At 37.6% G+C, this 24,094-nt stretch overlaps 2 protein-coding genes across 9 annotated transcripts in view; both read left to right on the top strand.

The window, feature by feature from the left end:
* The window catches only part of DBE1 (debranching enzyme 1), a 360,131-nt gene that overhangs the window by 179,285 nt on the left and 156,752 nt on the right, over positions 1–24,094 (top strand). The window lies entirely within an intron of this gene.
* Positions 10,429–16,425, top strand: LOC149575729 (uncharacterized). Its single transcript, XM_089812325.1, has 5 exons — positions 10,429–14,421; positions 14,535–14,686; positions 14,825–15,225; positions 15,407–15,803; positions 15,922–16,425. Exons 3-5 carry the CDS (start codon positions 14,836–14,838, stop codon positions 16,383–16,385), a joined length of 1,251 nt encoding a protein of 416 aa, XP_089668451.1. The 5' UTR covers positions 10,429–14,421; positions 14,535–14,686; positions 14,825–14,835; the 3' UTR covers positions 16,386–16,425.

Genomic DNA, 24,094 nt, shown 5'->3' with positions numbered 1-24,094 from the left:
ATTGAGATGGACCCTTTCTATTTATAGAAAGTGTATTTGGTCACATGGGGAATTATGAGGACAGATTCCTATTCCAGATGGCATGGCAATCAGACAAGTATTTCAAGAGATATTAAAGTTTAAGTGACTTAAGTGATTTATTTAATATTTAATGTTATAAAGTTATAAAGTCTCTTAAGTGACTAAAAGACGAAAGTGGCTTTTAATCTCACATTGCCTAGTTGTTTGTGTCTTCCCTCATATCGAGGTTATAAAAGCATGGAGCTGCATTGGGATTAAAACAATGAATAGATGTTATTTATAAATCGAAATGGTTGCTTAAATGTGACTGATTACTCTGAGGACTAAACCCCTCAAGTTTCTTGAGGAGTTGGACGTAGCCCCAACATCTCATTGAAGCGTGTTCAAAATTTAGCAAAAAGGGTAGTTTGGAAGAGTGTATACAGCCGATTTCATAACCACAAGTTTGTTGATATTACTGAAAGTTTGGTAAATATTGAATATGAATCAGACGATGGTCACGTGAACAGATTTCCAGGGTTGACCGACACTTGCTTTAAATCACCAAGTTGGCAAGGAGAGTGTATTTATTGCTATAACAGTACCAAGTGAGGATTGAATTGGTAGAGGGGCAAGGCAGACGTAGGGAGCATACACTACTGTCATTCATGTTCGTTATGTGTAAAAACTACCAGCTTTTGTGGACGGAAATACCCCCTCAACGTAGACATACTAACTATTAAGAATGACATGTAGGAAGGCACTGTCTCTCCATTCCTTATGATATTGGGTTCAGTTGGTCATGGATGATGTTCTACTGTAGAGTATGATGTGTGGCCAAGCAATAGTATATAGTATATGTGTATCAATTGGAGGAGCAAGCACACACATCCATGAAAGCCTATATGGCAGTTGGTGTGAGGTCTGAAGGTTTACGAGTCTACAAGATAGAGTTCCGTGGTCAGCAAGCATCCATACCTACTATTCCAGGTTCCACATCTTGATATCTCACTCTTGATTTACTGCAGTCATATGAATTTATTGTTGCATTTTTAGCAAGCAAAATGTATGTATTTGCAGATATGTTTGATTGTTGTAAACAGTGGTAAATGTATGACGGTGTTTAGTATATTACTCGACTTTACTTGAGACGTGTTCTCTGTAATTTTGTTGTAATTATACATTTTCAGAGGTATCCGAACCTTCTTACAATTTGCTCTCCAACTGTTTGTCATAATGTCACGAGTCAAATTATTATTTCTTGGTTAGAATAAGAGTAGGAATATTACAGAAAGAGAATGATGGTATCAGGAGTTTAAAATGAATCTCATAAACCATTTATTATGTAGCGTTGGTAAATGGTGAGAAAGAGTTTTCAAAATGATACTATATAGAAATCATGCAAGACAAGGTATTCAAGTTGGCAGCTATGCCAAGCATTGATACAACTAAGGAAGGACTTACAACACTCTCCCCAAAATAGTGAAACTTATGAACATCCAGCACAAAGTCTTATGTCACAGGATGACCGGCAAATATGTATCCAACAACTACAATATGAACGGGAGATTGTATCGCATCATACAAACAAACAACGAATGTGTTCTATATGATGTGTTACAAGTTTCAACGTATAAAAAAATGATTGGAATTGATCATTCATGAAAGACAAAGCAAGATCGTAGGTCTCCTGGAGTGTGTCAGATGGTAAGGCAGAAATTATACCAAAGGCTTGATAAAAGAAGGATGAAAGCACTATTCAGAAATTGTGACTTATGTGAAGGCTGCATAGCACAAAAGCAATGACAAATACATGTGCGTATGTCGAATTTACGGCAGAAACAGATAATACAATTCAGTTACTCAAAGCCAAGCTTTGATGACAATTATAGTAGCAATAAAAGATGGAGACACATCATATATATGACAGTACTAAAGACAAATGATACATCAGACACTCAGAGACACCGTCGATTGTTAAAGAGGAACAAACTATGCAAGTTTGTAAGTTTCCATTATAAAAATAGAGACTGTGGTTGACAAAATAAGAAATAATGACACATGGAGCTAATAGAAGTAAACTCATGGATAGGGATCAATGTTAGTAATTATATTGAAAGCAACAATGATCGTTTTGAAATGATTATACTCTAGCAACAATGATAATCTATGAGCAATAAACAGTATAAGGATGCCGTTGGGAGTTTTCGTGTAGTAACAAAGACAATACAATAGAGCCATCAGAGCCTGGATTGGTGCGACTAAGGTTCACATACCTAGAAACATTGTAAGACAACACACATGAGACATGTTGAATAACAAAGGAACACATCCTGATATGAATAATGGAGGAATGCCAACACTAAGATCTCATCGCTTCAAATACTTGATCAATGTGTATTGTGTTGTACGCTAAGTCATTAGATATTCTCAGCAATGAAGGTTTATTTGAACAATATACCTGTAACATTGAGTATGTGGTGGGCAAATACATAAAAGTCTTAGATTCATTAAAGGAGTTTATTTACAAAATAAAATGATCCCTGCTGAGTAAGATAGTAAGCAAATAAAAATGTATTAGAAAAAGGTGCAAACTATAAAAGAAAAACGATGAAATGAAAAGTCATGACAATTCATTTTATAAGGATGTTACATATATATTCAGATTGGGAATAAAATTAAAAAGATGTGTGGTGAATGAAATGAATATATGAAAGTTAAGAAGCAACAGTCAGCAGTGGAAGATAAAGAAAGTAAGAAAGTGAAATATCCGAAGTGGATATTTACTTTGCTGCTGCTATAAATTTTATTTAAATAATCATGTTCTCCTATAAGTGTTTTAATTATCTTGCAGAACTAGATGGAAGTTGCAGAAGGAATTATTTTATTTGATATTTTCAGAATAACTTGGTACATTGTAAAAGTAGTATCAACAGCAAACAGATAACAATAACAATAGCTTGATACAAGCATATGAAATTCTGGAAATGCTTTTATCTGTGCCAATAAGTTTGATATCAAAACTAATAAAGTTTGGTACCTCAAGCTCAAATACAATCAGCATGTGAAATATGAAGCTGCTAACAGCTGCAATCTTCAATAATTATGGCCATAAAATCCAACGCCTAGCTGGTATAGAACTGCTGCACAAATTTGCTCACAATGATCAATGCCCAAAATGATGCAATCTGCGGAATGCTGCAAAGATGGTCTTCACTTTCCCATGCCAATGATATGAACTGCTGTAGGAATTCCACCAATGCTGAAACCTTGTGCAAGAATCAGCAAATCCGATCCAATTGAGGGCTATGTCCCAACTCAATCAACTCTCAGCCTAGGGTTTGACGTCCTAGTGAGGGAATGCTCAAATCAGAGCCAAACGCCAAATTATGTTTTCCAAAATATTCAAAGATGCTTTTCCTTTCCTTGCATTGGCCTTATATCATCTTCTCATGTAATTCAAACCCTAAAAGTAATACTTGAGAACTTTATAATATAAAGTTATATTCTTTAATAATTGGCGCCCAAGTTCCTGAAAATCATTATTTCACCAATAAGAATAGTTCCAAGTGTCAAATAGGTCCTTGAAGATGATAATTAAATAAAAGAGGCCGAGCTCTTTCCAATGGACTATCACATGATGGCAAAACTCACCAGATGGAGCCAGAAAATTCCTTATTACTCCCTAATGGCTAAAAACTTAGCCTTATTTAAATTATTAAAATGCTAACTTAGGAGAATATTTAAATATATTAAAATATTTCCCAAATAGTGAATTGATAGCCAAAACACCTCTACAAGGTGAAATTGAACTCGTCACCTCCTGTGATTGATGCCGGATAATCTGAAACAACTGATAGTCTCACCCCTCAGAAATAGGGATACTCCTAAAAAATAAGAACATCTCTGAATCTCTCGAAACTGAAACCATAGAATGATCTCGTAGAGACTCAAGGCTATAACCCATCTCCACCACCTAAAATATAGGAAATTCCTCCTACAATTAAGGAACTGCTCTCAACTACCCTCCTACTATCTGAAACTCCAGATCCAAACATTGTATACCCTGACTGAGTCTCTAAACACCACTACCAGCCTTCGAGACCCCATAATAGGCTAACTCATGTCACTGGTAGACAGAGCTAAAGAGGGGACATGACAAAAAGAGATTCTTGTGCAGTACTAAAAAATATAAAGACTCGTTGACAAATGAATATGTGAAGAATATGAAGTAAGAAACAGTGTGCCTATGAATAAGAGCGTATTTACTATAATAAGGAAGATTACTAATGAAAAGAGTAACTGTGAATTTGAAGCAATTGTGAAGAGTGTAGAAGAAAGAATGTGTGAGATATAAGATGAGAAAAGAAGTAAGGAGTTGAAGAATAAGAGAGAAATAATGTACAAAAAGAACATAAATATATTTTCAGATCTTTAATCTTATATACAATTTCAAACAAAGTAAGAATGTAATATAAGGATATATTATAGAATCAGATTTACAATCTGATATATATTTATATAATTAGATTTACAATCTGATATATATTTACTAAATTGCACGGGTACCTCCCCTCCTTTGCACCCCAAAAAGTTCGAACTGGTTTGCAGTTCGTGTCTGGTTCGGACTTGGTTCGTGTAATAGCCCCTATCGGTTATGGCTCAAACAATCATCAATTTCCAAACAAATTAGTGGTTTGACATTTCGTCAAACATTTGGCGAACAATTTAGCTATCACTGTGCATGTGATTTTTAACTTCCTAGTACAATACTAGGATATGTAATGAGCTACTCATAATTACTAGATAAATCAAACATTGAAGGCTCTTGTATAAATGAATACCAAACAACTGATTTACAACTTCTTCCTTATTTGTTTGCATACATAATTCTGAAAGTGTTCTATGACCACTAATATTGAATGGAGAATGCAATAACTAGAACAATGAAACCAAATAATAATCATGCCTTTATTAAGTTCTATTGCATTGAGAAAAAGCACAATAACTTTTGGAATCTGTATGCAAGAGCAGATTTATTAACCCCAATGGCCAAATTGCTGCCAAAGTGTGAACAACTATCCTCAAAACACCAGATTGCAGCTTGTAGGATGATATGTATTTGCAAACATGCAAGCGACAGCCTCTTGGAGAAATCGCAGGTGAGAAAATGTAATGTCCCCATTTCCAAAATTGATTTAATAAAACATTATAAAATTAATTAATAATAAATAATAAATAATTGGATATAATTATTTATTTAATAAAAAGAGAATTTAACAATAATATATAATTATTAATAAATAAAATAATAAACTATAGTATAGTTTATTAATGAAAGAGTATCATTACACTAATATATAAAATAATAATAATATTAAATTTATATCTTAATATAAATTTAATAAAAAAATATAAACATATAATCATTAATTAATATAACATATTAAAATAATGGTGTGACTATAGGGAATAGTCACAACAGTTGAAAAATTTGAGTATTTATATGGGGAAGAATAAGAATAAATAGGGGGGTATTCTAGAGAGGAATATCACATGTTTATATGGGGATCTCAGAACATACGGAATATGCAAATTAGATGAAAATTATACACTGGCACTCAGCTAGAAGAGACAAAGTATAGTGAAGAATCATCGAACGTGAAGAAGTGAAGAATAGAATACTTGGCAAATACTGAACCAGTGGTCCAATTAGCAACATATTAATATGTATAATCAACAAAGGAGTCACTTACAGTCAGTAATGATGATATGCAGTACAGAATATAGAGCATCGAATGGGTATGGGCAATTTAATGTGGGCATATAAAAAGAGGAAAATAATCCTATCGGTACCATGAGAAAATCATCATCTCTGAGTCGTTCTAAGCATATGTTATCAAATTGAGAATAGGGAATAAGGAGGAGAGATCAATAATAACTTATAAAGGTGTGACCAATCTAACAATACATAGTAAACATAAATTGAGAAGAGAATTGACGGTTCCAAGATAGACCAATACAGAGATAATAGATGATGGCAGCAGATAGTGATCACATCAATGTTAACAAGGTAGACCAAAAGATATAATATAGGTCAACCCTTTCCTCCTGCACATAGAACATAGTAGACCAAACTGTTAAAGGGCAAAGATATATGATAAACCAAGAAGATTGAATAAAGCAAAGGGGAAGAAGACAAATCGACTACCTAGGATAGACGACAACATAGCTAACATCATCGTAATAAATGATAGAAGCAAACAAATAGAGCCTAGACAAAATAACAAAGGTAGTCAGTGTTCACATAGGTGGCAACATGTATGATTAAGTCAACAGCCCCATCAAAGCATTCCTATCCTCAGCCTAAACATCATAGTCAACAGCCATACAATACTAAATAGCAAGACCGAGTACAACATTATTTCATTTAAGATCCAACATCAAAGTTACGCTGGAGATTATCATGGTTGCCACTTCAAATAGTCACTAGTGAACATCCAACATATCATTGTTACATAGTAATATTATTGTATCAGATACAACATAAGACGATGAAATACATTATGGTACAACCTCATAATTATATACTGTTTGATATACAAGTTCAAGGATAGGCCATGGTCTAAACCTACCTTACATTACTATCAACTTCTATACAACTATTAGTAGAAAGACATTGTTAGAAATTGTAATTATTGTCCATTGTTTACCAATAAACATCTAGTTAAGAAGAGTGAGTGAAATATTATCCAATACAAACCGTAGGGTCTTTGAATAGAGAACTGTTTACGGCATGATTAATGCACACGGACACAGAACAAGAGCAACAACAATAGTACTTCTTTTATTATTCGCATATGCCAAGACATTACATTATGCTTATGATGATGATTACAATGATCCCAAAGGGTGAATATATACTTTCCCAAGAACCTTCCTGAAAGGGTCTATTGGCTACATGACAATTACCGAAGGGCTTGTCGGCTACATAACAAGAACCTTCTCAAAGGGCATATACCAATGGGATACATCCTGACACACACCCTATTGGCTACACAATATTTACCTACGACATCATCCCCCTCCCCCAAAAAGAAAAGTTGTCTCCGGACGACAATTACAAAATATCCGAGACAAATTAACAAACAAAATACATTAACTGACTAACAACAACAAGATAAATTTTCTTCTATCACATTACTTTCACATTAGTCCCGTGCTTGTACCAAACTAGTCTCCAGACCATGTTGCATCTGCACTCCGAAACCCACAGAAAACTCCATGGAACACACTATTTTTGTGATTTTTTTCTGATTCCACTGTTTCAGCCAATTGCTTGTGTTTTCTACCTGTTTATGGCTTTCCCTTTCCTTTAGCATCATACATCATTCATTCTGCCAAGTGATATCACCATACTATGTCTACCAGGAGAAGTCACCCTTTCGTATGGTGGATATCCAGAGATATATATTTTTGTTGCTCCTTAACTGCTATGTTCGTAAGGGTACAAAGCTTTTATATGAAGCCGTACAATGGTCCCTTCATAAGATCGCCATACAAATGCATCCAATATCCTTCCATAAAATCGCCGTATGGATGCATTAGATATCCCTTTATAGAATCGCCATACGGACGCATCAACAAGAACTTGTACAATGTCTGTATGGCTATCAAGAATGCCATCTGGTGTAGGGAAGAAGGAAATTAGAAGTGTCTTCTCCATACAAGTAGATGGCTGTATGGTGCCGTCCCTGTACGTCGTATGGTGTTTGTGACAAGCCGTACGGTGTTTATCTTTTCTCCACCTTACTTTTTGCCATGCATCATATGTTCTTTATATTTTGCCTTGTTTTGCCATACGGTTCACAGTCTTTAAGAATTGTTCGCCTTTTACTGGCCGTACTGTGACTTAAATATATGAGCAGGGCTGCCGTACGGCCCACTCAATGCCGTAGGGTACAATCTTTCCACTAATTGTGTTAATGACTCTTTAACAATCATGTTCCAAATTTTATTGCTTCCATACTTTGGTCTTTTATTATTTTATTACTTCGTAGTGAAACTCAAAAATTATGTTTAACTTTGTCCTTACTTATCTTGCATATGTACAGTATTTACATAAATACAGTATTTACTATCATTCTTTTCTCAGTTGTTCGTCCACGAAGGTGTGTTATTTCTTTCATCATAGACATTCAACTTCAACCCGTCAGCCACTTCCTGTCTGTCTAGCGTCCATAGTTTTATTGCTCCATTATCACCAACTTCCTAGATCTAGTATGGCCTGACCCATTTGACTTTAAACTTGCCTGGTTTAATTTCATTCCAGCCGCCATACTTCAATACCCACTATCCTGGTTGGAACTTGTTCAGTTTCAGGTTTTTATCATGCCACGCTTTGCACTTGTTCTGTGTTACCTCTATGGCCCATTGTGCCTGCAATTGTCACTCATCAAGTTTATTTAAGTTACATGATCTCTCCCTTCGGTTTTCCATATCGCCCAGTTTGTTTCCGACACTTGGTACTATGAATTTCATTCGCTGCCACTCCTTGCCGTCAATAACTGTATTCTTGATTTTAGAACCATCACTCCGTACCGCTACAGCTTTTATTAAGCCCTTCCTCTTTGTTTCATGTGCAAACTGTATGATGTGTCTTCCTTGCTGCCAGCACCTTTCTGCTATATCCGTGGTTCAACGTAACATTTCTTTTCTGTGCGGTCGTACGATGGGATCTTTCTGTTTTCTTTATTCGTACTGTATGATCTTTCCTTCCATTTAGTCCTAATCGCCTTTCCTTCTTCCACTTCTTTGTATTCTTTCGAACATTCATTTCCCTCTTCTTTCTCACCTTCATCGACCCTTAACATATTACAGCTCGGAAAGAGCTTGTAATCTTCCATTTGCCAGTGGAAAAGGCCATTCAACGAGTCTAGATCGTCCTCATTCAACCCTCTTTCAGGTCTCAATACTCCCTCTTCATCAGGTTCCATTCTTTTCTTCCCCTCGTCATCATTCTCGCTTTCACCTTCTGAGTTTGACGATGTTGCCTCCTCACCTACCATTTGTGTGTGCAGGTCAATTATGAATCTTCTGCCTCCATGCTCCATTGATAGAGTATTCTTCTTCTAGTCATGCTTAACCTTTGCTTGTATGAGCCATCCTTAGCCTAGAATGGCGTCATATCCTCACCTCTTCAGTGGGATGATGACGAAGTCGAGAAGGAACGACTGTGTTCTGATAGTTACTGGTTGTGCTATCAGGACTCCCAACGGTTTGATCTCGTGCTGGTCTGTTGTGAGCAATTGGAAGGTAGGTGGCCACAACATCGGCTGTCCCAACTTCTTCCAAGTATCTTTTGGTAGGACGTTTACCCTTGAACCTCCGTCCACAATTGTGTCTATCAAGACAATTCCTAGAATTCCCATCTCGACGACTGCCAGATGCTGTTCGAATGAGAGGGCTAGCAACATTGGATCCTTTGCAGTTGCGCCACTTTCCTTCTCCCTTCTGTGTTCTCCTGGTAGTTGAGCCGCTTGAGTGATGTTTGTCAGTGCCGAACAAAGTTGAGGCATTGTGAGCAACAGATCGTTAATTTTGATTGGTATATCGGTTTGTAATATTTTTTGTACGATGTTTTGTTTTGCGCAGTTCCTTGCTGAGGTATCAGCAGTGTCCTTCAGGTGTGCTTTCTCCGCTTGCATTGCTTTCTGAATTTCAGCCCGCACTTCCTCCAGTCTCTTCTTTTCTTCCATCAGGTCGGGGTATATTTTTGCTTGCTTTCGTGTGATGGCTAGAACCTCCTCTTTGTTTGTCCCGATGGTGATCAAATTTACCCCCAACTTCAGGCACTTGGCATCTTCGTGATTGCCAGGTCCGCACCATCTGCATAATAATTTTGGTGTGTTTGTTGTTGTACAGTCACGGACAAAGTGGCCCCACAAATTACATGCTCGGCATTGAACTATCGGCCAACCATTGGCATCGTACTAGATTAGACTGCTGCTACCATTATTATTGTTCCCATTGTTGTTGTTTTGTCCTCGCTGATTATTTCTGTATCCTTCCCACATGGCACCTTCCGTAGTAGTGTTTCTGCTCCCTTCTGATGTGGAAGCCTCTTGTGTGAGGAACACTTGTTGAGGTCCTATTGTTTTCAGATTGAAAGGGCATTCCTTTGTGGAATGTCCCATGATCTGGCAAATCTCGCAAAATTGGTCCTTCGGACAGGATCCCTTCGTATGGCCTTCTTTCTTGCACTCGATGCACCATAGCTCATTTCCCTTGGTCTCCTTCTGCATGTTCTTGAATTCTTTCATCATCCGAATCATATCTTTTTGGAGGGTGCGGACCTTCTTGCTGTCCTTTTTGTCCTCATTGCTCTGTTCTTTTAAAGACATATCATCTGAATCAGACGAGCTACTCTTTTTTTTTTTTGTCTTCTGCTCACTTTCCAGGTTCATTGCTCTATTGTATGCTTTAGTGTATGACGATGACGGCACAATCTTCATCTTCTTCAGCAACTTCGGGTGCAAGCCTTCAACGAACCATCTTTTTTGTAGTCCGTCAACTGGTTTATTTTCCATTTTATTTATCAAATCTTTTAATTTCCTTGCATAGGCTCGGACCGTTTCATTTTTCCCTTATTTTGTATTGTATATCTCCACTACAATTTCGTTGTCGTCACGCAACATTTGAAATTCCGTAGTAAACTCCTTAAGGTTGTCCCAAGTGGTTAATTTTTAGGGATCTGTATCGGTGAACCAATCAATTGCAACACCCCATAGGGTGGCCGGAAATTGTCGGATCCATTCGTTTGTATCTGTTATGCCATTCGCCCTCCAAATCATTTCACATGTTTTACAATGTCAGATTGGATTGGCTGCTCCATCACCATCAAATTTCGTCAACTTTTCCTTTGGGCCAGCCATTACTATTCGAGGTTGAGGGGTTTGTTGTGTACCTGCGCTATCTTGTACTCTCGTATTGTTTTGTACTCCTGTGCTGTTTTGCACACCTGCGCTGTTCTGAATGCCCGCGCTGCTCTGTACACCCGCGCTGTTTCCGACAGTTGTGCTATTTGGTGAAGAAAGGTTTTTGTCAACCGAAGCTATCCGTTCTAGAAGTGTATCTCGGACGAAGAGTTCACTCCATGCTCATGCTCTCTCGGCACTTTGAGTCGTGCGAGTCAATCCTCTTCCGTCTAGATTCTCTTCCCTCGACGTATGCAAGTTCAGAAACTCCTCCCTTGCTTCTTCAACCAATTCCACCCGCTGTCAAGTCTCCAACAATTCTTCTGTGCTACGGTGTTCAGTAATTTGCTGAAACTTTCGTCTGCGTTCAGCCTGCTGTGCCAAAATTAAGTTTTCCCATGCGGTGCGTATTTCATCCTTTTCCTTCAGCTTATTCTTATTCTTGTTCAGCTGATTCAACATTAGTCTTCATCCGTCTGCTTGCGTACTAGGTCCATCGGGCAACGACGCCAAATGTTTACTGCATGATTAATGCACACAGATACAGAACAAGAACAACAACAGTACTTCTTTTATTATTCGCATATGCCAAGACATTACATTATTCTTATGATGATGATTACAATGATCTCGAAGGGTGAATATATACTTTCCGTAAAACCTTCCTGAAGGGGTCCATCGGCTATATGACAATTACCGAAGGGCCCATCGGCTACATAACAAGAACCTTCCTGAAGGGCATATACCAACAGGATACATCCTGACACACCCTGTCAGCTACAAAATATTTACCTACGACAAGAACCAGGGACATTACAGAGAAAGGCAGAATTGCTTCAGATTTCCCATGTGGCGCTTGGAAATGAAATCTACACTTTCCCAAAATACCAAATGCTCCCTAAAATACCAAACGCTGCAAATACTAGTAATGACTGCCTCTGAATAACTCGTGTGGATCCTCAGATGTAAATCGTAGCTATTAAAGAATCCTCCAATTCCTTCACAAATTCATTCAAAAGTAATTTCTCCCTAGCCATAGTAAAGAATAGTAGGAGAAGAGAGCAATTGTATACCTCAGCACAATTGCAAATGCAATCCTCAGAAATAAATCTCATTATTTTGAAAGCACAGAAATGTAATTTCCTCCACAATAATAGTCCTCCCAGCCATAGACAATAATAGTAAGGGAGATTAAATGGAATCACTTTACCTCAGCAGTGATTCGAAAATACTTCTCAACTTCCCTTATACCTCAGCAAGGGCAACAAAATTTAGAACCTCAGAAAAAGCCACAAAGGCAACAAAAGAAAATAGATTATTCAAGCATGCTTTTCTCTTCAAATGGACTTGTATTTATAACCTCCAAATTCCCTTTTGTTGCCAAAATGTACCTTTATTCAAGAAGCTTCACCACACAATAGTAATAAGAAGCTTCCTCTAGAGTCTCTCACTTGGCTTAACTAATCAATAAATGACACTTTCCAATGGTAATGCAACTCTCAACTTAAGTGAAACTATAAAGTAAAATTATAACTTAATAATAAGCCATTTAATAATTAATAATAATTTGGCCACTAACAATATAATAACTCCCAAAATAATTATCATTTAAATATGTTGTCTAAAATAGGAGTCATACCTATTATTTCTCCATGTGACCAAATGCACTTTCCAAAAATAGAAAGGGTCCATCTCGATCCACACCAACTTACCACAATTAGTAAGTACACAAAACTAAGTCGAAATAAAGTCCGATCTGAGCCAAAGGAAGACCAACGTGTAGCTTACTGAGATGCGGAGGAGATAAGACCCTCCCAAGCCAAGCCGCTGCCACAGAAAACCCCCTATCCAAAGCAGGGTAACGTGACTCGCGGCGAGTCAGGCGAGTCAGCGAGCCGCGCTGACCTCGTCGAGTCACAATGACTCGGGACTCGTGTGACCCGGCCTGCTTGACTCGACCGCGACATACATGAAACCGGGCCTTGAAAATATAATTTTTTACATGTTTTTTTTAATTTTTTTTTTTACATATCTCACTCATATAACAGTCTATAGTGAAAAGAACAAAGAGAGAGAGATGTAGAAGAGAAATAGAGGTTTCTTGTTTTGCAACCAGCTGAAAGGAGGAGGAGAAAAACTTGCATTTGTGACATTGGAGCTTGCATTTAGATCATCAAGGAGTTTATAGGAGCTCTTCTCAAAACTTCCCAAAGCATTTGAAAGAGGTAAGACTTGATTGTTTAGATTTTGATGATTTTTTTGTCTATGCTTATGGGTTTTTTGCATGAATTTTTTTTGTTTGTTTATGAGTGTTTTTTTTACTTTAGATCTTCATAAAATGCAACGCTGAAATGGTAATATTTGGTCTAAAATGTCTTATTGCAACAACCTTTACATTGTTCCTTAATTAAGTCATAATGGCTTCTGGGGGTAAAAAACCCAAGCTCTCTAAAGACAACAAAAAAGATGAGTGTTGGAAGTTCACCATAGAATTTCCGGGTAGAAAAAGAACTCAAACAAAATGCCTATTTTGCAAAACCATTAATAGTGGGGGGATAAATAGATTAAAATACCATATTGTTGGCTTACATGGTCATGATATTGAGCCTTGTGGAGCTGCAACTGTTGAGGCTCAATGTTTTTGTTATGTAGCCTTGGAAAAATATGAACAAGAAAAAGAATTAAAAAAAAAAACAATTAGAAGAGTTAGCTTTGATTGGTTCTAGTTCCCTTCCACGCTCATCTGCAAATGTTTCTGAGTCAGTAGGCTGTGTACGAGAAGGTTCTTCCCGTCCCCCCTATCGTCCTAGTGCTTCTGTTGCTCGTGCTTCTTCTACATCTATTCCTTGCACTTCTAGTGATGCTACTGCTGCTGCCCCTTCTAGTAGTGCTGCTCTTCTTCATCCTAGAGTCAAAAAATCTAGTAAGTTGGACAACTTTTTTGTACCGCGTACCACTCCTAGTGCACAACCCTCACTTGAGAGCATGGGCTGGAATAGAGAGATACATGAAGCTGGAGTAAGAGCAATTTGCAAGTTTTGATTTTTCTGTGACATTCCATTTATAGCAGCCATGTACTTCAAGTTTTCAACTTCATTTATATTTGATTGTTTTACGTTTTAAGTTTTAAAATTTATATTCAATTTTATACTTTTAACTTGATGTTGAAAATTTGAAATATGCCAATTAAAATGTTTTTATAAATGTAATAGGACTCCTTATTAGCAGGGGATGATTGATGCAATTTCCATCTGTTGTGCGGGGTTAAAAGCCCCCACTGAAGATGAGTTGAGTGGCCTCCTCTTGCTAGATATGGTTGAGGAGATGAAACTTGAGTTGGAGGACCACAAAAAGATTTGGAGCCAAAAGGGGTGTACCAACATGACAGATGGATGGACAGATAGGAGGTCCAAAACCCTCCTAAATTTTCTTGTTTTTAGCGGAGGTAATTCATCATGCTCTACTTCTTGAAGTCTAAAATTTAATGTATACTATTATTGAATAACAAAATTTTTGTTTTATTGAGTATTGATTCTTTTATTTAATTTTCACTTTCAGGATCCACCATGTTTTTGAGGTCCATAGATGTTCCTCATGTGTGAAAAATGCAAAATTCTTATGTGAGACTATTGAGGAGGTCATAAGGGAGGTGGGGGAAGACAATGTTGTCCAAGTGGTGACAGATAATGCAGCTAATTATGTTGCTGCAGGTAAAATTTGAACTTCTAACTTTCTAAGTAATACTTCTAAAAAAATTGTTTTAGTTTTTCATTAAATTTTGAAAATTAAAAGTTTTTTAATACATCAAAATTTTTCATTGTTTACTAACTAATTTAAAATTGTTGCAGGAAAACTATTGATGGAGAGACACCCAAAAATCGTTTGGACTCCATGTGTGGCCCATTGCATCGACCTAATGTTAGAGGATATTGGCAAGCTTGTATGGGTGAAATCATGTGTTACCAAGGCGAAAGATCTTTGTAAGTTCATCTATAATCATGCCTTGGTCCTCAGCACTATGAGGAAATACACGAAGGGAAAGGAGTTGGCTCGTCCTGGTATCACAAGATTTGCCTCTAACTTTATCACACTAAAATCCTTGCTGAGTTCAAGGTTAGAGTTGAGGTGCATGTTTTTTGGTCCAGAATGGAGTTCCTCCTCCTTTGCGAGCAGCCCTGCAGGGATAGATGCAACAAAATGCATTTATGATGATGATGATTTTTGGGAGCCATGTTCGAAGATTGTGGAGGTAATTCCATGTTCGAAGATTGTGGAGGTAATTTAAAATTTAAATTTTAAATTTTAAAAGCTTAAGTCTTAAAATTTTATAAATTAATTTGTCTCATACATATTTTTGTTTTATTTTCATTGTGCAACTTTGCAAAGTTTCATCATTCACTAAATTGTTTTTTTGTTTAATTGTTTTGTAGATCACCGAGCCCCTTGTAGCCCTCCTACGAGTTGCTGATGGCGAGAAGCCCTCTATGGGCTACATTTATGAGGGCATGGATAGGGTCAAGGAGACTATTAAGGCCAAATATGTAGGAGTTGAGAAAAACTATGGCCCTATTTGGGACATAATTGATAGATGGAAAAATCAGCTTCATAAGCCCATCCACGCAGCAACCTATTACCTCAATCTGGAATACCGTTTCCTTGATGATTTCAAGGCAGATGAGGAGGTTCTTAGTGGCCTATACACAGTAGTATCGAAGATGTCCCCTAATCCCACAGATATATTGCTTGAGATGGATGCCTATAATAATGCATCAGGGCCCATTTTTTCAAGTCAAATTTGCAAAGAAGGTCGTACAAAATTGCAGCCAGGTAAAGATTGCAGGTTAAGCCTTATACAATCTAGTTTATAAATTTCTAGCTTTAAACTTAAAGTTCAAATTTTGAAATGAGACTAATATTTTTTTGTTTTCCTTTTTTCAAAATTCAGATAGATGGTGGCAAATGTTTGGGCCTTCAACCAAAAACCTTCAGCAAATCGCCATTCACATTTTGAGCCAGCCAAGTAGCGCTTCTGGATGTGAGTGCAACTGGAGCATGTTCGAACACATCCACTCGAAGAGGCGTAACAGGGTGTTTGTGCAGAAAATGAATAGTCTAGTCTTTGTGCACTACAACCTGCGCATTAGGATCAGGGAGATTTTGGATAGTGAGACCTCTCCGATTACTCTAGAGGAGGTTGCTCCAGAGTCTGATTGGATCACTGAGGCTACTGATCTTGTCTTGGATGATGAGGACCTACAGTGGCTTGACCAAGCAGATAGAGAGGGCCAGGCTAAGGCTGTGGCTATGGCAACAGAGGACCAGAGAGCTCCAATTGTTCCTAGTGGCACCTCACAGACATTGGCAGAGCCAGATGTAGAGAGTACAGTTGATCCTAGAGGCACTTCATGATCTGATGCTATGGCTACTGAGACATCCAGGACCTACCTTAGACGCCTTACTAAGAGACATTTTGTAGATTATACTGAGCTTGAGCCTGAGGTTGAGGCTGAGGTTGGGGATGAGGATGAGGATGAGGATGAGGATGAGCCTAAGGATGAGGATGATGATGAGGACTCGAACTAGGAGCCATAGCTGTAGACTTATAGTCTTGTTTTAGCTTTTTGTTTAACAGTTTAACAGTAACTTAATATATGATCAGCATTTGGAACATTTGAATTTGATGATGACTATTGAATCTTGATGTGTTGGATTTCATAATGCATAAATGATAATACATATACATTTTGATGGTTTGCATGGATTTATCTTAGTTTGACTTTAATTACTATTAATATAGTATTTACTTTTAGCAATTTACCTTTGTAAGTTTGTAACTTTGTAGTTTGTAGTATTGTACATATGTAATCGATGTTTGACTTTTAAGTTTTAAGTTTTTAACTTTAAGTATGTGGCATGTGCATTATGATCAAATTATCTTCTATTTAATGATGTTATTGTGTCTTTACGCTTTATTCAATAATGGGTGCATGGAATGTTCTTTAAATCCTAAAAAATCTCAAAATTTTGAGGTTTTTTCACTTTGCCGAGTCACCGCCGAGCCAGGTCACGAGTCAGAGCCGGGTCACGAGTCAAGTTACCCTTGCCGAGTCCGAGCCAAGTTCAAGTCTTGTTACACTGATCCAAAGTAATTAGCCTACGAGGATCAGAATAATAGGCTAATCCCTAAAACTTTGACAAAATTGGGGACATTACAGTTCAACTAGGGTGCTGTTTTTGCATTTTGGGTTGATTAGATTCAAACTAGGATTGAACCCAGGGGAACCAACTCCAAAATTTCCAACCTAGAACTTGTAGCAAACTGGGCCCTGCAGACGGCTGGAAAAGCATTTTCTTGCACCCACAACCCTAAAAGTTGTCATGAATTGCTTTTTGTGGCCTCTCATTGTCATTTTATGTTTCCAAATAGGTTATTTTGTCATAAGGAAGAGCACATAAGTTTTTGAGCAAGAATCCGATTGTGCAAGGAGTTTGAAGATTGATTTGTTGGTGTTCTTCAAGTGTTTGTGCATCATTCATACACATTTGCAAGCTTGCAATGGCTGGAAAAGGTAAGATCTTATTGCATTTGCTGTTTTTTTCTTCTAGTTTTTTCATTTTTCCATTTCTCTTTCAATCTTCATATGTTCTTTTCCATTTTTCCAAAATTTATTATTTTCTTGCATATAAATTATGAACATGTATCTAATTTCTTGCCATAGGGAAAGGAATGGCATCTACCTCTTCATCAATAGGCAATACCGAATAAAGAATGGAGCCCAACTCAGATTCTCCTCTATGGAAGTATGTAGACATTGTAAAACCCCTTCTAGGAGGTGGTGCATTCCGTTGGAGGTGTCGAGGTTGTGGTGTAGAAAGAAATAGTTCTTATTATCATGTTATAGGTCATTTATGTGGTTACAAAATGCCCTGGCAAAAAAGGTACACCCATACCAAATGAAACTGTGTTAATATTTGTTAGAAATGGAAAAAGAAATCTGTAAATAAGCAATACCAGGAAAGAATCTAAGTGAGTAAATGCATGAAAAGATATTACCATAAAATCGGAGAGAGAAAGCTTCAAGCTCCAACACCATGAGACAAGATATTTGGAAAGGGGAAAGCAAAGAAAACCCCTTGTGACATTATGAATGAGGCATGAAAAGCCTAAGAAGAAAGAGAGAGAGAGATAGAGAGCAATGCTCATACAATAATTGAGAAGAGGAAGAAACCTCATTGTTAAATGAGAGAAGAGGGCCATCTCTTAAATAGAGATGAGAGAGAGGAGTTAGAATGTAACTCCCATGTCTATGAATGCTACCATTCATAAGTGTGTGAGGCCAAGTGTGAGATTCCTCTTAAGGAGGAATAATCTAAAATTAGAACTTACAATAAATATTTGTCCTCACATATTCCACTAGAGGACAAAATAAGATGTAGTGGAAAAAGGACAAAAATAAATATATTAGGATACCTTGGCTTATATCCTAATATATTACAACAATAAAGAAAGGAGTTCTAACCTCGGTTTATAAATACACCAAGGAAAGATTACAACTTCTAACAATATTGAAGAGCATGAGGTAGCAGAAGAGATAGAAGGATGTAGGGCAAGAGAACTCAGTAGCAATAAAAGTAAAAGTAAAAGAGAAAAGGGAATACAACCCCCCTAGATGTTATAGTACAAGACCACCCCTTCTTTAGTACTGCAATGGACATTGACACTGGATCTGGCCCCTTTGTACACAAAAGAAAGGGGCCACTAGAAACTACTTTTCAAAATAAGAGCTAAGGAATTGTTGACATTAAGGTGGAAAGATTCTTGTATGCAAATGGATTGCCCTTTCATGTTGTTCGCTCTCCATTTTGGAAGGACATGTTGAGGGGTATGTGAAAGTGCGCACCACCTTGTTGGATCAAGAGGTCCAATGGATTGAAGATCAATTGAAGCCCATAAGGGACTCATGGGTTGAGACAGGGGTGGCAATTGTTTCAGATGGGTGGAAGGATTCTAGGAACCATACCTTGATCAATGTACTTGCAGTGTCCCCTAAAGGGGCAATGTTTCTGAAAGCGGTGGATTGTGAGGGCAAAGTAAAAGATGGGCCATTCATTGCTGATATCCTAATTGAGGCCATTGAACAAGTGGGTGCAAGAAACGTTGTCAATGTCATAATGGACAATGCGAAAAATTGTAGAGCAGCTGGTTTGTTGGTTGAATCACGATATCAACATATCTTTTGGACCTCTTGTGCAGTCCATTCACTCAATCTTATGCTACAAAAGATTGAGAACTAAATTGAGTGGATCAAAACAATGTATGAAGAGGCCAAGGACATCCGAGTGTTTGTCACAAACCACCACATGACTCAATCTCTTTTCAGAAACCACTCAAAATTGGAGCTATTGAAGGTAAATGAACTTGAACTCAAGTTAATAATTTAATTTTTTATATTTGACAATTTCTGATTTTTCATATTTTACTTGTGCAATGTATATGCTTTTCTAAAATATGTATCTAATAGTTGTTTTTTGCTCTAATCTATGTCATAGGTTGTTGAGACCTATTTTGCATCACATATAATTGTCTTAAGATGACTTGTGCAAGTGAAAGATGCACTTCAAGGTATGGTAATCAGCCATAATTGGGGTGTATGGAAGCAAAAGAACACTGAAAGGGCAAACAAAATAAAGGAGAGGCTATTGGCTGAGTCATGGTGGGAACGTGTGGAATATCTTCTTAAGATCACCGAGCCCATTATGAGCATGCTTAGGTTCACTAACATGGATAGGCCTTGCCTTGGAGAGATCTATGATGGCATAGACTCAATGCTTGAGAAGATCAAGCAAGTTATAAATGAGGAGCAAGATCTGCAAGAGACCTTTTTCAAACAAGTGCAAATAATTATTTTTGACAGATGGAACAAAATGATTGCTCCATTACATTTGCTTTCCTTTGCGTTGACCCCCCGAATACTATATGTCACAGTATTGTAGTCTGCCACGAAGGTTGCCACTGTATAGAGATATGGAAGTGTCTGATGGGTACCAGGCAACATTTAGAAGAATATTTCCTGATGATGATATGAGAGATGTAATCATGGATGAGTTCATAGAGTTTGTCAATGCTAGAGGTCTAAGTAACGATGCTCTTCGTCATGGGTTCAAGAAGGATGCTCATGGTTGGTGGTACCTCATGGCCAAAAATTCCAAACATTGCAACCCCTTGCAATCAAAATTATATCACAAGTAAGTTTTTATTTTAAAAAAATAGTTCACTTTATCTTCAATAGAATCATGACTAAAAAGTGATTTTAATTTTTTTATAAGATTGAATTAATTCTTTTTTAATTGCTTACCGTATGTGGTCTTCATAGGTTGCTAGTTCTTCTGCATCAAAAAGAAATTGGAGCACCTATTGTTTCATCCACTCGGTGAAGCGCAATAGGTTGCAATAAAAAAAAAGCAAAGAACCTGGTATTTGTGCATAACATCTTGTGCCTTCTTTTGTACAAGAGTCAAGAATATAAAGAAGGAGAGGCAAAGAAGTGGGTTGTAGGTGAAAAGATTGCGGACTTGGATGCTTCCATTACTTGGCTTACAATTGATGATTTTGATGACTTTGATGTCAATACCGTTGCGGCTTCTGCTGCTGATCCCATTGACCTTAGCGCAAGTAATACCGGAGAAGAAGAAGATGAAGATTGAAGAACTTAAAACTAAGAATATTAATAGATATTCATTCCATTAGTTAAACAATGAATGTGAAACAATGATACTTGAACTCGATATTTTAAATGTTTTGAATCTTTGATGTTGAAGTTGATTGAACTATGTTACTATATGGTGGTATGATCACTATGATTACAAGTTTAACTGTTTATGGTGTTTTAAAGTTTTTATTGTTTAAATATGTTTATGCTACTATGCTACATTCTAATTTTAACTCATGCTTCATAAAAAAGTATGTATATATATATATATAATTTTTACATCTTTTTGTACTAACGAAACCAAACCGCTTTCCAAAAATTTGACGAACTTGCTAATTGACTCTCAAACTTCGAACTTGGAACCGAACCTGAACTAGTAACTTAGTATATATATATATTAAAGAAATGTTTACCGTACTGGTAAGGAAATCAACGCATACAGAGAATAGCAAAATTATATTCGCATATGCCAGACATACATTATGCTTGATAAGATCAATGATAGTAGATGCTTTACAATGATCCCGGACGGGATATAAATACTATCCGTCGAACCTTCCAGAAGGAGTCCGTTGGCCACAAACATTATGTCGCTACAAACTATTTACTCGTCGGCTACAGAATACAAAATATTGACGACAATCATTCCGTTGGCTACAGAAACACCGACGGGACCATCCAGTTGGCTGACACCATCCCCCCAAAAAGAAAAGTCGTCTCCAGACGACAATTACAAAATATCTAAAACAAATTAACAAACAAAATACATTAACAGAGTGACTACAACAAGAGAAATCTGGTTCTGTCACATCACTTCCACATTCATCCCGTTACATCTGTAGCCTCTGCTAACACAATACTGTCTCCTCAAGCTGACCTTGATAGCCACTTGTGCTGCTTTCTCTGTTTTCAACTCCTCGATACCCTGAGCCAAGTGTTGCTGCATTGCCTCCAATTGGATGATCAGCTCCTCTCGAGCTCTCTACGCATCCACCAAGATAGCCTCCTGGCCAACAGCTACTCCCAGTGCCTCTGGTACACAGACAGTCCATGCCTACAGCAACTTCAACTCTTCTCAACTGGTCAGACTCCCACGACTGATATCTGCAACGACTGGGGGTCCAGGGGGCAACGCCCCCGGTGGGGTCGAGGGGCAATGCCCCAGGTGCGCTCCTTGATTAGCACTTCGAAACGCACACAAAACTGCACGGAACACACCATTTCTGCTATTTTCTGCCGATTCTACACTCTTTTTGGCAACCACTGATGCTTCCCCTTCTCTTTGGCATTATCTGTCACTCATTCTGAACAATTTGAATCTGTCGTCGTTTTTTTTTTTTAAAGTTTCTTCCGCCCATTACTCCGCAGAAGAGGCCAACAAAATTATGCCATAACCAAGCACACCTTTCCCACGGACCTCCGACCTCCGACAAGCAGATAACCACAGGAGGAATCTTGAATCCAACCTCCGCAAATGAGAAACTCAAGCAATTCCTCCTGCAGTGAAAACGGTCAAACAATCTATTCCTTCGAAATTCCTCCCTGCAACCCAGCAAATTCCGCAATGCCAAATCTATGTATTGCTACCGTGTTGCTGTTCATGAATCCATTGTGGACCTATACGACCCTGATGGAAGTCAATGGTGATATAGTTCTCTATCTTTCCAAGGGTTGCTTTGGTATATAATTGCTTATGATCTCAAATACAAAGTATGGAAATTCTATTTCCACTACAACCTTCAATTTGGTGGATAATTCTGATTCTTATTAAATTGAATCAGCTGTCAAGGTAGGATCACATGTGTATACTTGTGCTGCTCTCTCCATTCAAGTCTTCCTCCTTTAACATTGGCTCCTTCACATTATGTTTTATATCTTTATCTGCCTTTCTAAACTGTAAGCGATGCCTTTCCCTAATTTTTCTATCAATACATGACAGAATATATTTGTTTCAGAGGTTAGGATTGTCTATGCCAAGCATGGACTGATGTAGGGTTGTCGTGAATCACTTATTCGCGATCCCTTGAGTGCAATTCCTTGCACGACGAACTCAAATAATTTCCACATTTCTTGATTTGATGGCTGTTTCACATCTCTGTATGGGCTACTAATCTTGCATTGCTTGTATCATCTTTAGGCATTTGCGCACATGCTCTCTTCCTTCACCAGAGTGTATATATGTATGTATAAATCTTCTGTAGGAGCATACAAAATTTTAATATTTGCACTCAAACTATGTTATCTCCGAGCTATAATCATGACAAATAGTATTGTTGCACATATCAATCATGTGCGGATTAAAACTCCACATCAATTTCATAAGATCAAGCCCATTTCTCTTGAGAAGACTTCAAAGACACAAGGAGAAGTGGGGCCACATTGCTTGGAGCAAAAATTGATCACAATGCATGGCTGTTTGGGGATGCACCTTCTTTTCCTCTAAACTCTGATATGTGGTCAGTGGAAATAGCACACTGCAACTTAGGGGGTAGTGGAAATAGATAAAGCCTTCAAACCAGGTTAATCTCTACACAAGTCTGAAATATATATGCAACCTCTGATAAATGGGTCTACATGGACATGTTTTCTAATCATGACATGAGCAATGATTTCTAACAAATGAAAATTTTGATCACATATCAATCGTGACCAAGAAGAGAAAATGATCACCGATTGCTTACAAGTAGGTATGCCGCAATCCTCTCAGCATATGATTTATCCCCTTGACAGTACCATTTGCAAGTGGTTGGAGGGACTGGAATACGTGAGAGAAATTGCTGAGATGCTTCCTTTCATATAAACAATTTTCCAAAAGACCACCTTGGAATTGATGCTCTATGCCCTTCTGAATATTAGTATGAGATCACAGAAAAAATGGCAGGGAAAACACACTCTGTCTCATAGATTGCAGATCAAGCAATAAACTTTCAATAAAGACTTAAGTTGGGTACTACGCGACACAGAGTTTGTCACAGGCTTTTGTAATGAATAGTAGATCAACTGAAGTATCTCTAGACTAGATTTACATGTGCAGATCAGTGGAAAGCCTAGGCGATGAAAAAATGGCCTGATACAAATGATTTTTATGCATATGCAGTTCCTAGACTTGACAACACTAGACTAGAATCATTTTAATGTTGCAACTTCCAAAGATACAGGTGCACAGTGATAATAAAGATCTGATATCTTGTTATTTTTCGTGCTGGTTTAACCACGGGCAATGTGTTTCCCTCCCCAACCGTAGACGATAGACTGTACAGCACTTCTCTGTCTATTTGTTATTGATCTTCTGTAGGTTGGACATATAATGGATGCTAAGAGAGGAAGATTTAATATTCAATTATATCTATAAATGGTGCCCCTTGAGCAAGGGTTATCTTCCAAACTGGCCCCATTAGATATAGAGAT

This window comes from Cupressus sempervirens, chromosome 2, assembly GCF_028749045.1.
Source record: "Cupressus sempervirens isolate cs-2001-9-10 chromosome 2, ASM2874904v1, whole genome shotgun sequence".
Classification (NCBI taxonomy): domain Eukaryota; kingdom Viridiplantae; phylum Streptophyta; class Pinopsida; order Cupressales; family Cupressaceae; genus Cupressus; species Cupressus sempervirens.
This window is presented reverse-complemented; position numbering and strand designations above follow the sequence as displayed.